General features: G+C 41.7%; 1 protein-coding gene across 3 annotated transcripts in view; it reads right to left on the bottom strand.

The window, feature by feature from the left end:
• LOC135207287 (probable dolichyl pyrophosphate Glc1Man9GlcNAc2 alpha-1,3-glucosyltransferase) overlaps nucleotides 1-17480 on the bottom strand; it is a 222911-nt gene that overhangs the window by 63660 nt on the left and 141771 nt on the right. For all 3 annotated transcript variants that reach the window (XM_064238956.1, XM_064238958.1, XM_064238957.1), the window contains 2 exons: nucleotides 10984-11114; nucleotides 9023-9162 (listed from right to left, as the gene is read on the bottom strand). In XM_064238956.1, the coding sequence (XP_064095026.1) occupies nucleotides 9023-9162; nucleotides 10984-11114 (271 nt within the window). The remainder of the gene's footprint in view (nucleotides 1-9022; nucleotides 9163-10983; nucleotides 11115-17480) is intronic.

Raw genomic sequence — 17480 nt, 5'->3', positions numbered from 1 at the left:
TGGAAGGTTCTCAAACAGATTATGTATGAAAAACTGTGATTCCGCTGTAATTTTATAGAATTTTCAAGCTTTTATGTGTAAATTAAATAACATTAAATAATAAAACTAATAATTTTCTCTGCCTCTCTTCTACTGAGATAAGAGAATTCTTATAGTACAGGTACAGTATATGTTTATTATTATTATTATATTATTATTATTATTATTATATTATTATTATTATTATTTTTTTTTTTATAATAATAATAATAATAATAATAAAATAATAAATAATAATAATGATAATAAAACTGTAGAGAAACAAATCCACAGTTATGTAAATGTACATATATTTAAATTTAAAAACAGCAAGGATAGCTTTCGGGAATCTGTTCGGTTCCCCTTGTCAATCGTACATTTAGATAACTGTGGATTTGTTTCTCCATTTGAAGACTCGTGCTACTACGAGGATTTTTTAATAAAACTGTAATTACAAAATTTATATAAAAATATAGTCTTCATCTTTTGTTTTTAACTTGAAGAGAAGCTCGAAGCCAGAGCTGTCAAATATGTCAATTCAATATGACAGGTGAGGGAGTGATGTGATTAGTAGGTCACAGGATTTTTGTTATTCTCTTTCTCTCTCTCTCTCTCTCTCTTGGCTGGAAGAGTTAGAAGTACATATGCAGTATATATCTTTATGGGTACTAATGTTTAAGATAACTTTGAAATGATATTAATAATATAATCCAAAAGATTATAATAATAATAATTTATGGTATATTTGAAGTAGAATGTTATTTAAGGTATACATTTGGTCTTTGAACTTTCAAGATAGGCAGTTATAAGCAATTTTAGAGGGGTCCTAAGTATTCATGGATTTTAACTATTTGCAGGGGGGTCCACTGTAGCTGAAAAACCAGTCTGGGGACATGACAGAAATAATGGGTGTGTTAAAAGAAGATTTCAAAGATTCCTGACTAGATAGCTGAAGCTTTCCTCTTCCTGTCTCTTTCCAGTTTGGAAAGATGAGAAGTCAACATCTTCCATTGTTTAGAGTCCCAATCAGCACATTCATAACAAGTCAGATCCACTGAACACACTTGACTTTTGCAACCCGTAAATAATGTATGGAAGTCATACTATGCAAACGTCAACCTCACTTTGCATCCCCTGCTGCAATAACGAGTACAGCAATCCCCAGTTATCGGCAGACTCGGTTAATGGTGATCTGGTTTTATGGGGCTTGTCTAGCGCCAAAAAATCAGCACTTTATGGCACCATAACAGGCCGAGTTTTGGCTATCGGCACCATAAGGTGTTGACAATAGAGTTATGGCATCATAACATACCTAACAGAGGTGCCAGTAACCCTTAAACGCCGAGTGGACGTATTTTACGTCAACATTTTTTGTCTGTCGGGTGCCGACTGGACGTATTTTACGTCGACATACAAAAGTTTTTTTAAAAATTGCGGAAAAATACTTATAGGCCTACCAGCCGAAAACTCTTGTATCACGTGCCTTGGGGGATGCTGGGAGTTCAAGGATCAAGGTGTTCTTTTGTTTACAATCGTTACGCAGGCGCGCAAGCGCGAATTTCTTTCTTGCCGCACTAAAAAGTATCGGTGACACATCTCGGAAATTATTTTGTCACTTTGACATAATATTTTTACCATTTTAAATTAGCCGTTACATGGAGTATTATATATGAAAATGTGCGCATTTTTATGTAAAATACAACAAAAAAATACTCATGATTGTAGCTTTTATCAGTTTTGAGATATTTTCATATAAATAATGATAAGTGCCAAAATTTCAACCTTCGGTCAACTCTGACACTACCGAAATGGTAAAAAAACGCAATTGTAAGCTAAAACTCTTATATTTTAGTAATATTCAATCATTTACCTTCATTTTGCAACAAATTGGAAGTCTCTAGCACAATATTTCGATTTATGGTGAATTTATGAAAAAACTTTTTCCTTACGTCCGCGCGGTAACTCCTCCGAAAAAAATCATACATGCGATTGTGGTAATGTTTGCACCATTTTAAAATTAGCCGTTACATAAAGTTTTATATATGGAAATGTGCGAAATTTCATACACAATACAACTAAAAACAACCCATGGTTGTAGCTTTAATCATTTTTGAAATATTTTCATATAAAAAATGATAAGTGACAAATTTTCAACCTTCGGTCAACTCTGACTCTACCAAAATGGTAAAAAAACGCAACTGTACGCTAAAACTCTTATATTCTAGTAATATTCAATCATTTACCTTCATTTTGCAACAAATTGGAAGTCTCTAGCACAATATTTCGATTTATGGTGAATTTATGATAAAAATAACATTTTCTTTACGTCTGCGAGGTAACTCTTCCGAAAAAATCATACGTGCGATTGTGGTAATGTTTGCACCATTTTAAATTAGCCGTTTCATAAATTTTTATATATGAAAATGTGCGCAATTTCATGTAGAATACAACAACAAATAATTAAAGGTTGTAGCTTTTCTCATTTTCGAAATATTTGCATATAAATCACGATAAATAGAAAAAAAACCACGTTCGGTCAACTTTGACTTTACCGAAATGGTCGAAAAACGCAATTGTAAGCTAAAATCTTACAGTCTAGTAATATTTAGTCATTTATCTTCATCTTGAAACAAATTCGAAGTCTCTAGCACAATATTTAGATTTATGGTGAATTAAAAAAAAAAAAACTTTCCTTCCCTCCGCGCGCGGATTCTCCGCCACAAATTTCCGAAATGCGTACGTCGCATTCTCGGAATATTTGCTCTGTTTCATAATAGGCATTTAATAGAGTTTTATATATAAAAATGTGCGCAATTTTATTTAGAATAAAACGAAAAATATTTGAAGGTTGTAGCTTTTCTAATTTCCTAAATAATTGCATATAAAAGAATATATATATAAAAAATTCGACATTCGGTCAACTTTAACTCGTCAGATATGGTCAAAAACTGCAATTGTAAGCTAATACTCTTACAGTACGTATAGTAATATTCAATCATTTGTCTTTATGGTGAAGTTTTGAAAAAAAATATTTGTTTACGTCCGCACGTTACGAATTCATGCATTATTTAGTGATAATATTTTCTCTGTGTTGCTTTAATCGTTTTACAATGTGTTATATACCAAAATGATTGCAATTTAGTGTACATTACAATGAAAAATAATTAACTTGTTACCTTTAACCGTTTTGCGCATAGCGCGATTTGAATACAATTATATATGAAATTTTGTTTTTGCGCTATCATATATCGCATTATTTATATATGATAATGATAATTTTTTTCATTTCTGATGGTTGCATACTAAACTTCAGGCAATGAGAAAAAAAAGAGCCAAAAATGAACTCTTAATCTTGAAAACTAAGCACGTTGTGATTTTTTTAAAAAAAATATTTTTTCCGCTTCCGCGCTCACTCCGAGACCGCCTCGGCACACGGAAGATGATTTTTAATATACCCCTTCAGCGTTTAAGGGTTAACTGGTTATCAGCACTATTAACCAAAACTCGGCACCATAAACGCCATAAATCACTCAATTTTGGTTAAAGGCAGTTTTCGCTTATCAGCTTCCTGCCAAGAATGGAATCTTCGCCGACAACCGGGGACTGCCTGTGCTGGATACACCTATGTCAGACATTGTTAGAAATCAAAGGTGGACATTCCACAACTTTAGTCCGCACCTTCGCAACTTGTGAAATCCGTTTTTGGTTGCGGACTTGATTGGCCACTACCATGTGCCAAAAGTAGCAGAGTAGCGGGTTGCAGAACTAAAAATAACAATTTGTCGAAAATTGTATTTTTCCTAACTATACAAACCTGAGATCCTTTACAATGGGAAGGTACTTAGCGGCAGCTGAACCGGTCGTAAGCTTTCGAACAAGGGGTTCGGTAGTTAACTACTTGTCCGGCAGTTAGCGGTACACTCGACTGCGAGGCGAGAAGTCACTTTGCTTGAGGCCCAGGAAACACAGAGTGAGGGGTGGCATGAGGTGGGACTATATGTAAAGGACCTCTGGTTTGTATAGTTAGGAAAAATACAATTTTTGACAAATTGTTATTTGTTCCGATACGGAATACAAACCTTCGGTCCTTTACAATAGGAAGACTCACTTATTGGTGGGTGGAATCTGAGTCTTATGAACAGACTGGTGTTCGTCCTACCTTGGATTCCCTCCCTGGTCATAAGAGCATAGGGAGGGATCCTAGCCTCTGCCCAGCTGATCAGGGTGTGCACCGCAGGATCAGAGGTCAGACTTCTGGACCAAATTATAAGAGGGAGGCAAGCGTACCTCTTATAATTAGCAAAAAGCAAGAACTAGTTCCTACTTCAAGAGCCAAAGTAAAGTTATGGGTTTGTCTCTTGTAGGCTTCCACTCCCCCCCCTTGTTGGGGAGTGGTGGATAAACACTTCTATCCCTACTGAAAGGGATAGAAAGGAGCTCGGTTGTGTAGCTTACCTGCATCGGCCTCCTGTTCAGTGTAGTGATGACCGCGGCCCTCTGCCCACAGGTAGAGGGAAGAATGAAGGAGGAAGAGAAGCCAGTCACACTCTCTTTCACTCGTCCATCCATACAGTCACACAAGGATGCGATGCTGTTCTGTCCGCTCAGGTGCTGGGTAGACTACACAACTTGTTGAGCAGCCACCACGGGTCCCAGGAACATGTGTGCAAGGACCTGTGGGTGATATCCTGAAGGTAGAAAGAAGTGAAGGTGGTCTAATTGGCCCAAACCCCTGCCTTTAGAACCTGCGCCAGGGTTGGACCAATACCTCTGACTTGGTGGGCTCTCGGACGAAGAGTACGGGTGTCGTCACTGCCAGCTGTCTCGTAAGCCCTCCTGATCACCTCACGCAGCCAGAAAGAAAGAGTGTTCTTGGAAACTTCTTTCTTGGTAACCCCAGTGCTAATGAAGAGGCGTCGACACTCAGGCCTGAGGTGTTGAGTTCTCATCAGATAGCGCCGTAGCGCCCTCGCAGGACAAAGCAGCATCTCATCCGCATCATTATCGGTGAAATCCTTCAGGGAGGGGATCGTGAAGGACTCAAACCAGTCGTCAAGGACCAAAGGATTCTGAGTCTTCGCTACGAAGTTCGGGACAAAATAGAGCGTCACGGATCCCCATCCCCTGGAATACTTAACGTTGAAGGAAAGACCATGAAGTTCGCCTACTCTCTTCGCCGATGCCAGGGCCAGCAAGAAGAGGGTCTTGAGGGTCAGGGGCGTTGTGGCGGGATCACGAGGGGTGCGCCCTTCATGATTGCTCCTGATCACCTCGCTCTTCCCGGTAAAGCCCGAGGAAGTTGAAGGGATCGGAGAGGCAGACCTGACGCCCCCACGCGCCCACCGGCAGAGCCGGTATGCTGAGGGGGCTGCAGGCGATCGCCAACCCACGGTGGCAATCGGTCTGTAGGCCTGGTCGAGCGGCTGGACCGGGGAGAGCGGCTGGACCGAGGACAGTGGCGACGGTTCCGAGCATCAGAAGAGCTGCTGCTGGTCCCCCTCTCCACCTGGTCCCTGAAGGAGCGGCGGTCAGGGGATCTGCAGAGTCCATTGTCGCGGTGGGAGCGAGGCCTATCCTCACGGCGCATCACGCCACCTAGACCAGCCGAGGCTGGTTCAGGCAACCGAGGGGACCGCTTCCTCGCTTCAGCCCGCGAGTGGTCTAGGACCGTCGCGTCAACCCTGGGTACCAGTGTGTCGCCGCGAGAGCGATTGCTGGTCTGGTGAGAGTCGCCCAAGCGACTCCCTCCAGTCTTCCGTCCCGTGCCTGGATCCTGGCGCTGAGCGAACTTGGATGCCTGGGTCTTGGCTGTCCGGTCAACACTCGGTGACTCTCGCGAACGAGAGGCCAAGACGGTACCTGGCGCCAGGTGAGGAGGTGCCGGTGCTAGCCGACACTCCTCCGGTCCCCGTCTTCTTCTTCCTTGCACAAGGAGAGACGGGTCCCGTTCCCAAAGGAACAGAAGGACCGACGGAAGTCCCAACCGTCCCACCGGAGCGGGACGAGCTCTTAGAAGTCTCGGCACAAGACTTCTTAGGGGGGGAGGAGGCAGCCTTCTTCTTTGGCTTGGGGGCCTTAGAAGTTGAAGGGGAAGCGGCAGCAGGTGATGACGACGAAGAAGACGATGAAGACGAAGATGACACCTTCCTCTTCTTCCTCTTCCTCTTCGTCAGCTTCCTCAGCACCACCGTCAGGTCTTCCATCCAGGACGGAGCCGGGGCAGTTGCCGAAGCACCTGTCCAGAAGGACCTGGGGTGGGATCAGCAACACCACAGGCAGGAACGACGGCGGCAGGAACTGGCACCAAGGCTGGAGCGGCAACAAAATCAGGAACAGGAGGCGGGGCAGGAACCGGCAGCATCCTCTGCACAGGAGGTAGGTCTAGCGGCGAGCTCTTGGGACACTGGAAGTCCGGGGCTGTGGCAGGAGCAGGAAAACCAGGAGGTGGCGTAGCAACGGGCAAGGAAACCTCCGGCAGCAGAGCCTGCACAGCAGCTGTCGGGGTCACTGTGGCTACGTGCTGCGTATAAACCAGGTGAGGCGGAGCAGCGTAGCCCGGCGTGGACACCATCATGGTAGTCGGCCCGTGCGTAACCGGCGTAGCCCCTCTCGCCAGATGACTAAGGAGCCCCTGGACCGTCGGTGTCCCTTGCAGCCCCAGCGAGTACCAGGCCCTACTGAGATCATCGCCTGTGGTCAGCAAGTCTGAGGGAGGAAAAGTTGGGTAGATTAGTGGGGGGTGGGGTCCCCCCTTGCCCGGGGGGGGGGGGGGGGGGGGGTAGTAGTTCCCAGCCCAAGCGAACGGAGGACCCCGAGTACAACTGGATGTTGGGGTATCTCGCCCCCTCCTCTACGCTCGACTGATCGAGGGAGGAGAGGGAGCGAGAAACCTCCCCCGAAGGGGAAGGAGCCATACGAGGGAGCTGAGCCGGAGGGAGAAAGGAGGAAGACATATCGGTAACCAAGGGCATAGCCGGGGAGTCCTCCGACGACTCCTTAGCCGGCTTCCGCGGCTTCTTCCTCCCCCCGTAGCGCTCCCACTGCGCCTCCAACCAAAAAATATGTGTCACAAGTCTCGACACCGAGCACAAAAATCATGAGGATCTACCTCCACAGAAGAGCGGAAAGCCCTACACTTACAACCCCCAAATACCCGGGCATAGTCTACAGTTGCTGGGGGGGGCGGGTTTCTCTGGCTCTTGTTGCATAATTTCCATAATAAAATGAAAACCAAAACAGACACGCACTTACTTTTGTACTTGCAAACACACACAAGTAAAAGAAAAAGCAAAAAAGTCTTCAAGCAGTGAAGTAAACCAACCATACGACAGAAGCGGGCAGAGAGACGAAGAGCAGCATGTCCATCAACGAGCGCGGCCGAAAGCAAAGTGACTTCTCGCCTCGCAGTCGAGCGTACCGCTAACTGCCGGACAAGTAGTTAACTACCGAACCCCTTATCCGAAAGCTTACGACCGGTTCAGCTGCCGATAAGTACCTTCCTATTGTAAAGGACCAAAGGTTTGCATTCCGTATCTGAACAAAATTTCCTCAACCGCTACTGTTCTAAAACGAAAAACCAAAAAATGTAACAAGACGTCTTAACAAGTTAACGTATTGCTATTTGCCTGTTAACGGTTGACCATTGGCCATTGCAGAGTCTGAGAGATACAGGATTGAACTTGTTTTGATGACATGGCACAATGGCCCTACTGCCGGCCGGCGCTGCCAGCGCTTCCACTACTTGGATTTTCCTATAGATCTAGTTTTTTTCACTTTGCTGCAACTAGAGACTAATAAAAATATTTCTCTTTTCTGCACATGTGGGCGTCACAAAACCCAGCTGATGTGCAGGTCCAGGCCAACCTCAAGGAGAAGGTCACAGAGGAGGTGAACAGGTGGAGCAAGATTAAGCCCACTGTTGAGAAGCCCTCCCCTCACCTGTTCCCCCAGGAGTTCAGAAAGGCCTAGGTGGCTGTCTTCCTAAAGTACAACACACCGCTGCCATTGTTGGCCTCTGTGGAGCGGCTCTTCAGTTTTGGGTCAGAATTCTTGAAGCCCAAGAGATTGTCCCTCACCGCCCAAAACTTTGAACACCTCATCTTCATGAAGGGGAACCTCAAGACCCCCAAGAAGCTGCAGGAGGAAATGGAGGAGGAGGACTGAGGAGGAGGACTGAGGAGGAGTTTCAAAACATAAGCTTTTTGTGTATTTTTCGTGCTCATTTAGTGATTTGATATGTAATAGAGTAAAAATACTTTATAAGGGCACAATTGTATCCTTGCAAAGTATTTTTACTCTATTAGGGTACTACCCTAATGGAGTAAAAAGTTTTATTCCTCTATTTTGTGTTTCAATCAATAAATGTGTTAAAATTTCTATTTCATTAAAAAAGCTATTTATTTTGATTTGCACTTTGGTTGCACTTTACAGTAAAAGTAACGGTAACGGAGGTGCAGGTAGCGATTTCCAAAATAAGTCAGCTCATCAGTCTCAAAATCAGGGGAAAAGTCTTAAAATAACAGTCTGACTAATTAAATGCCACAAGGCTACCAAAAGAACTGAAAAATACTTCACCAAAGTTCCTCAAAAACAACCGGTAAAGTCTACGAAATTCAAAATATAACTGCAGCCTACAACCTTCATCGGAAGCCAGCAGAAATAAATTAAGCTTTCTGCTAGTTTGTTTCCCTTCTTCTTTGACTGTGGGCGGGGCTAATTACCTACACCAAAACAAAAGAATTGCTACCATGATTTTCAAAAGTTTAGCTGCCGGTACTTAGAAATTATTTGCTACGTAATTGCTTGGTAAGTTACGTATATAAAAATATATACTTTAAATACTCATTTTGAAGCTTCGCTTTTGTTAATGCACAACCACTGGGCTGATAGAATAATATATATGTAAAGTAGTAAAAATTCCTTTAAAAATTCATCCTAAAAGTACAACAATACTGTAACATGACTAACAATAAGGTGTTAGGAGAATCAAACTCATACAACTTACCCTAAAGGCAGTATTATTAATAAAACTGCTTTCTCATGAACGTGCCAGCCAAACATAAATGATCCAAAACCACATATCACAAGGCCTCTTACAAATTGCCAAGGACTATTGGGATTTTTCCATAAGTGCACAAGGACAGGCTGTAAACAGAAAAAATATTAGCAGACATTTTACCAACTTCTTTTTGTATTGGACAAAGCAACTGTCAAACCATGTGCAGCAAATAATGTCGTTGACAAACTGTCTGTTATGTGCATTATAAAATCCTGTATGAATAATGCTAAGATTCAAGACTGGAATGTGGTGGGAAGATCATACAATGAACAGAAAATGTATAAAATGTGATGTTCAACAGGTACAAAATACAGTTTTCTTACAGAAAGAAATGAACATGTGGTGACAAGAGATGATTCATAGTTAGTAAGAAAAATAGTAAAAAACAGAAGTTGCACAACAAAGGAATATTGTGCACTGAAAATGCTGAAGATTCAAGCAAAACTTTTTTTGGGGAATAGCTCATCATCTGATAGTTGTGGTTTCAAAATTCGACAGCCGCAGACAATATAGTTAACTTTAAGTACTGTTATGCTTTCTGCATTCTGAGATTGGGTCATTGAGGCTTTACCTCAAATATTCATGAGTCAAATTAACATGACCATTTTAAAGATGGGATAAAATCACTTTAATGTAATATTCTTTTTTTTGCTTCAATCTTTTAATTTCTTATAAGATTATTGTTTCAAATTTATTGCAGATGATGAGTTTTAGAGTAAAGAAGAAAAACAAAACTGACAGGAACCAGTATATTCAATAAGAACATAGTAGTTGTGGCTCCAATTCTCTTACTAGCATCTAGTTTTCCTTTAAGCCAACAAAAGAATAGGCCTAACATATTTAAACATTTATATGGGGCTCACTTAATTTATGGGAAAAAATTTATTTGCTGAAAAAATAGATTTTTATGAAACACTGGTTTAAAAAAAAAAAAAAAAAAAAAAATTGGTCTAAGGCAAGAATGGGATAGGTGTTTTTTGCTAATTTGGGTGTGCTGAATTCAAATTTATAAATAGTTTTGCTCTATCACCTCTAGTTTTCTGGCTTTTAAATAGTCTCATTTTAGTATAAACAGAGAATATATGTGCACATTTCAAGAGTTGCAGCAGCTTATAACAGATAAAACAGGATAGATAACTAGAGGTGATGAGTAAAAACAGATTTCAAATTTGAATTCAGCACCCCCAAAATAGGTAAAAACAGATATTTTTGTGCTTGCCTCAATTTCTTTGTAAACCAGTAAATCATTATAATGATTTACTAGCAGGGATCTCTTGTATATATTTAGACAAGTGAGTGAGGAAGCACACTATCAGGTGACCATATCTAATGTAACCAAATATTTCTATGGCCTGAGATTTTAAATTAGGGTAATCACAAAAATCTTAAATCATTGTGGCCTCAGAAATCTTTAATTATGGAGGCCTACAGAATGTTAAATCATAGTGGCCCAAGGAACTTTAAATTATAGTGGACCTGGAAATTTCAAATTGTTGCTGAATTGGTAAAAGGCACAAATACTTTAAATGTAGGTGGATTACTGAAGGTGTAGTTACATTTCTCTTTATAATGTGTAATGAAAAACAAAATTTCTAAACTATGAATTCATATACTACTTCACTGCACAACTTTTATGTATATGTCACTTCTAACTATGATATTATAGACCACAGGAGTTTATGTTTATGTCTGAGGGTGACAGCTGTTACTTGTCACCAAACCCAACTGCTCATAGTCTGTATGAACTCAAGTTTCATCTAGGATGCAATATAAATTTCCTTCACCTTTATTCTTAAAAAAGGGCATCTTATGAAATACAGTAATTAGTGTTGAGAATTACAGAATTTTATATTACTTATAGAAGTAATGTACTATAAAAGTATATCTACTAACAGAATAATACTTACAATTATAGCTGAAACGGTGGCAACAAGAGTCATTAGAGGAGAGACTGAAGGAAGAACTGCATGATTAAATTCTTGTACTAAACCGCCAGTCATGCTAGCCTCAGATTTTGTTATCAGCCCAAACTTACTTCCTAAGAAAATCAGATAAAGCAAAGGCTATAAAATTACTTTGCACAAGCTGACCTGCACACAAAGGCAAAAGTTAATCATAATCTAAAATCAAATTTTAAGACATACAGTCCCTTTAGTGGTAATTAAAACAGGTTTGCTAGTTATTAGTCCCTAAATTATTAAATTTTGAATGAATGCCAAAACCTTAGTCAATCCTTTATTGCTTGATACTGAATTTACAGAAGCATTACTGTCTCATGAAAGTTTTGACTGCTTATTAGTAATATATCTCACTATTTTATTTTCATAAATCAATATGTTTTTACACATTCCACAATTAATTTATTTTGTATTATTATTTACGAGTACAATAGCTTTGCAGCATCATGTGTACGTCTGTAGAAGACATGCTACACTGCAGGTATCTTTCTGGAGTGGTACAATATTATTCAATACTGTGTACAGTAATATAAAATTTTCATAAAATCATGTATGCAAAAGAACTCTTCATAAAATAACATCAGCACATTTCTTGCATCACAGAACCCATTCACTAATTTTTGGGATCTTGAGCTGTTATTCTGTTTCTCAAAGAAACCATAAATAAACTGTCGGCTTTAAAAAAAGTTTAAGTTTATATAATAATTCATTAAATGTTGCCTACTTAATTAAAACAAGACTGCTGACTTGAAAATCTGGAGAGTTGCAGTTGTCTGACTTGAAGATCTTGAAAGTTGCCATTCAGAGTACCTAACAGTTTATTCTGTCCCAACTAGTATAACCTTAAAATCATCAGTGTGATTATTAATTAAATTATTGCATATAAAATTTAAAAGAGAGAGAGAGAGAGAGAGAGAGAGAGAGAGAGAGAGAGAGAGAGAGAGAGAGAGAGAGAGAATATTACCAAACAAAATTCTGCTGGGAAAACAACTGGGTTACTGACTTACGAAAACTGGCTCATTCCATTAGACAATATTGCACTTAATCCAACATCACTGTTTATCACTTCCTTCATGATATTTTATAACATTGAATGTTGGTTTGTTTTAATACATACTATTAAATTGATCACTTCTCTGCATCTTCTTTTTCCCACTACTATGTTTGGTATATGCTTCACACAGCTTTCCTCCACCTGCCTTGGTCATAAACATTTTCTTCTGACAATTTTTTGTCTCTGATCTGCATCCTCTCACTCTCCCACTGGGCACCTCCATTTGCATCACTCTCCTCCCCAAATATGTACTCATCCCTTCTCATCAAATGGCCATACCACTGCAGTCTTCTTTCCTGGCCTTCTTGGATAGTTCTAAGACTTTATTAGTTCCCCTTACTCTTCCATTCTTGATCCTGTCAATTTTTGTCACTCCACACATACATCTAAGCGTTTTCATCTCCACCACATCCAATTTCTTCTTTTGTGCTCTTTTTACCTTCAATGTTTTAGCTCCATAAATCAAAGCTAGTCTCACTACTTTTTTATAGTCTTCCTTTAACCTTAAGTTGGTTCTGCAGTCACACAAAACAGTTGATGTCTTGCTCCAATTTTTCTATCCAGCCTGCACTCTGTGTTATTTCTGCACCCAAATTTCCATTATCAGCTATTCTTGAACCAAGATTCTTAGATTTTTCAACGCAGGGCAACCCTATCCCTTCTCTACTAATCTCAGAATCTTGATCTTCATTGAACTTTAAGCATTCAGTCTTCTTTCTACTAATCTTTAATCCTCATTTTCCAGTCGTGCCTTCCTCCATTGATCTAGTTTTGACTCCACTATCCCTCTGTTGGTTCTGCATATCATGATGTCATCAGCAAACAGCATGCACCAAGGGGATTGATTTCTTATTCTTTGAGATAACACATCCATAATCAGGTCAAAAAGATATGGAATTAAAGCAAATATCCATTCAATTAACCCAACACTGCTTTTAACCTGACAGTTAAATTGAGCACAATAAGCTTTAAACAGAAGTAAAAAAAAAAAAAATTTTGACAAAGGAAAAAACCCTGTTTTTGGTAGCCACTGTGAGTCCTCAAAAAGGGATTTTTACGTAGGAAAAATCTATTTCTGGGCGAGGAAGCCGTGTCGCTCCATGAAATGTGTCCTCTTTAGCACTATTTCTAGTAAAATATTGCTATAATACCAGAGAACTGCTAAATTGGACATGTCAGAAGTCTCTGACTCGCTCAACTAAATAAAAGGTGTCTGTATAAAACTGGGGCGAGTGTTAAACACTACCACAGCAACCTGGGGAAGACCTGTGTCGCCCAGTGAAAAGTTCCTGTAGCTCACTTTTCCAAGTATAAATAGATCCTAAATATACCAGAGAAAAAGCTAGCATGGTATGCTGAAGTTACTACCCTCAGCGCGAGCACCCCAAGGGGCGTCGATATAAAGTATAAGGGCGAGTGAAAGCCAATACTCACAGGTCCTCTGCCAATTAGAGGATTCCTTTCCAAAATCCCTCCACAACAAGAGCCTTTACAAGGGTTAGAGCCGTCACAAAGGTCACCCCCCTCACCTTCCTCTCACTACTACTACTAATACCCACGCACATTCTTCATTCCTGGAATAGACCACCAAGCTTGGACTGGATAAGGGTGGGGAAAGAAGAAGAAGGACTGGGTTCACCGGGCGACACAGGTCTTCCCCAGAAATAGATTTTTCCTTCGTCAAAATCCCTTTTCTGGGTTCGACCTGTGTCTGCCGGTGAAAAAGCATCAGAGAATTCCCATCCAAGCTAAACAGATACCAAACAAGTGTATAGAAGGGGATGATGAAACTTAAGGTTCACTTAAAGAATAAATTTAATGTTCTATAATAAGGCAAGAAATTTATTTATATACTAATTAAACTAGGACTTAAACTATGACTTAGAACTAGTAATAACGAGATAATATAATAGAACAATGTACAATTATGGTATCTGAGTAATATAGAAGGGTATGTACAGACAGTTCCGTAAAACCAATATGGTCTCAATACAGATAGTTCCATAAAACCAATATGGTCTCAATACTATATACATGTTCTGGTGGCGGAATGGTCAAGAACCAACCTGGCCCGGAAGAGAGAGGTTGGCAGGGAATATGAGCGAGGCAGGTAGGAAGGAGAGAGTATTAGGGAAACAAATAACAAAAGGCTAAGGAAAGGAGTTGGTAAGACTCGGTTATTTAGGGGAGACTATGCTCCCTGCAGCCACCGTTGGGAATTTAAGGGCCTCTAGGTTTATGAGATAGTGGCGTTTAAATACTGCTGGAGATTTCCAACCTGTATATTTCTTCAGGTCTTCGAAATTCATATTTTGAAAATAGCTAATGGAGGTAGCCACTGCTCGGATGTCATGGACGTGTGGGACTGAATCCGGGTTGGTCTATTTAATAAAGTAGAGTATTTGTTGTCTAATACCTTTAAGAGAAATCATACCACCTTTCTCTCTAATAAACAGGGGGCCTGAAGATTTTTCGGAAGTCCTGGCTAAAAAGGATTTAAGGGTAACTACAGGACACAATGATGTATCCTGTGTGAGAGGAATAATTTTCCATGGAGTCCATCTGTTTTGTAGGTCCTCCTTCTTAGCCAAAAACTGCCGATCAGGGGATAGTAATACTTCACCTGACAGGAGGAACTCAACATGGCCTGGATTTCTAGAGAGAGCCGAGAGTTCAGATATTCTGGCACCTGAGGCTAGGGCCATTAAAAATAAGGTCTTCTTAAGAAGGGTTATATATGAGCATGACTCATTATTAGTGTCTGAGGCCAATTTAAGTACGTCATTCAAAAACCAAGAGACCGTATGAGGGCGGTCTGTTGGTCTCAGACGGGCACATGCTCTTGGAATCGAAGAGAAGTATGAATCCGACAAGTTGATATTAAAACCAATCTGGAAAATCTTCCTTAAGGCCGATTTGATTGTAGTAATGGTAGTAGCAGCTAGGCCTTTCTCAAATAGAGATCTAAAGAACGAGATTACCAGATTTGTGGTCATCTTATGAGCAGCTGAATCCTTTAAAAAATTGGCCAATTTCTTTACTGCTGAATCATATTGCCTGAGCGTTGATTCTCTTTTATCCGATTCTATGAATAAGATGTTTAGTGGATCAATACTAGCATCTCTTTGAGCCGCAAACTTCATGAAGTCCATAAAGTTAGGGCACTCAGAACTCTTGAGGAAGCTGACACAGTCTGAGTTTGTACTACCTGAGTCAGTTCTGGATGGGGAATCCGCTTGGGCTGGTGATTCAGTTCTAGAAGAAGTGGAAACCAGTTGCTCTTTGGCCAGTTGGGTGCCACTAATGCTATTTGTCCTGTGAAAGATCTCAGCTTGTGCAGGACGTTCATCAGAAGATTCACCGGTGGAAACAGGTAAATCTTCCGCCAATTGTTCCAATCTATGGACATCGCATCCGTAGCGTAAGCTAGAGGGTCCAGGTTGGGTGCCACGTAACATGGTAGTTTGTGGTTGGATTCCGTGGCAAACAGGTCTACTTAGAGGTCCAGGATTTGATTGCAAATCCACCGGAACGACTTCCTGTCCAGGGACCACTCCGATTCCAGCGGAGTTGTCCGGGAAAGTGCATCTGCGATAACATTCTTTACTCCTGCCAGGTGAATTGCTGACAGGTGCCAATGATTCTTCGCCGCCAATGCTTGACCTGGAGCCTCCTCTGTTTATACAGTGGACTACTACTAGACTGTCCGAGACTAGCCTTATATGAATGATCCTGGCCGGAGCCAGTCGTTTTAGGGTCAAGAAAACTGCAATTGCTTCTAGAATATTGATATGGAACTGGCGGAACATTTCCGACCATGTTCCCTGTACTTTCTTGTGTTGCGAATACCCTCGCCATCCACTCAGAGATGTGTCCGTGTGGATGGTTAGAGACGGCGGAGGTACTGACTTGGCAGGATTCTGGCGTTCCGTCCATGGACGGAGCCTTTTTGTCAAAATGGGTGGAATTATTGAGACTTTGTCCCTGAGTTTGATGTTGGCTCTCTTTCTCCAGACTCGATTGATATCCTTCAATCTGGCTTTCAATAGGATGTCCATCACTGACGCAAACTGCAGCGAACCTAGGATTCTCTCTTGGGTACGCCGAGAAGCCTTTTTGTTCTTGAGGAACTGTTTCGTAGCCTTCGCTATCTCCTTGACCTTCTTGGGTGGGAGAGATAGCTCGTGTTTGTTCAGGTCCCACTGGATTCCCAGCCATCGGAAGCAGGAAGCCGGAACGAGGCGAGACTTTTCTTTGTTTATCTGGAAACCCAGAAATTCCAAGAATTTTATCACCTTGGCTGTTGATTTGCGGCATTCGTCGACGTTGGCTGCCCAAATGAACCAGTCGTCTAGATAGGCTACTAACATTACACCTCGCGTTCTTAGTTCTTGAACTATCGTCTCTCCTAGTTTGGTGAATATCCTGGGCGCAATGTTGAGCCTGAACGGCATGACTCTGAATGAGTAAGCCTGTTTTCCTAGCTTGAAGCCTAGGTACGGAGAGAAGTTCCTTGATATTGGGACATGACAGTAAGCATCTGTAAGATCTATAGAGGTGGTGACGGCCCCACGGGGAAGTAAGGTCCGCACCTGCGAGATGGTCAGCATGCGGAACTTGTCGCAGTGAATGTATGAGTTGAGACGGGACAAGTCCAGAATCACTCTTCTTTTGTCCGAGTCCTTCTTTGGGACACTGAACAGACGTCCTTGATACTTTAAGCGTCTTACTTTCTTTACAGCCTTCTTCTGGAGGAGATCTTTGGCATAGGCTATAAGGTCCGCCGTAGGCATCTGATAAAAACTAATTGGCGGAGGGGGCCCTTTCTCCCATTTCCACCCCAGATCTTTTGAGACTATACTGTGGGCTCATGGACTGAAGGTCCAGTGGTCCTGGAAGAGATATAATCTCCCTCCTACCTGCGGGTTCTCACTGGTTGGCTGCAGGTCTGCTACCTCTACCTCCGCAGAAGCCTCTACCCCTTGGTCCACCTCGTAGCCGGGAGCCACCTCTGGCCCTGCTACTTCCGGCATGGCTATTGTAGCTGCGAAATAGATCTCGCGCTTCATAGGTGGGGTTGAAGGCTGGGGAGGTCATTATGGCTGAGGAGGTTGACGGCTGTTGAGCCGGCGGAGTTTGTACTAAGACAAACTGCTGCTGCGGATGAGCCTTAGATGTTGAAGGCTTGCCAACCTGAGATACTGGAACCGCTTGCACGACTGTCTGAGGACGGGAGGCTTGGTAAGGATTGAATCTCCTTTCCTTCTTCTTGGTTCTGACTTGGTGTCTGGGGCCCTCAACCTTCCATTTGAAGGGGAGACCCCAACGAACCCGAAGACTCTGGTTGGCTCTGGATGCCTCATGAAAGACGTTATTGACTTCGTCTTTCGGA

The sequence above is a fragment of the Macrobrachium nipponense genome, chromosome 32, assembly GCF_015104395.2.
Source record: "Macrobrachium nipponense isolate FS-2020 chromosome 32, ASM1510439v2, whole genome shotgun sequence".
Classification (NCBI taxonomy): domain Eukaryota; kingdom Metazoa; phylum Arthropoda; class Malacostraca; order Decapoda; family Palaemonidae; genus Macrobrachium; species Macrobrachium nipponense.
This window is presented reverse-complemented; position numbering and strand designations above follow the sequence as displayed.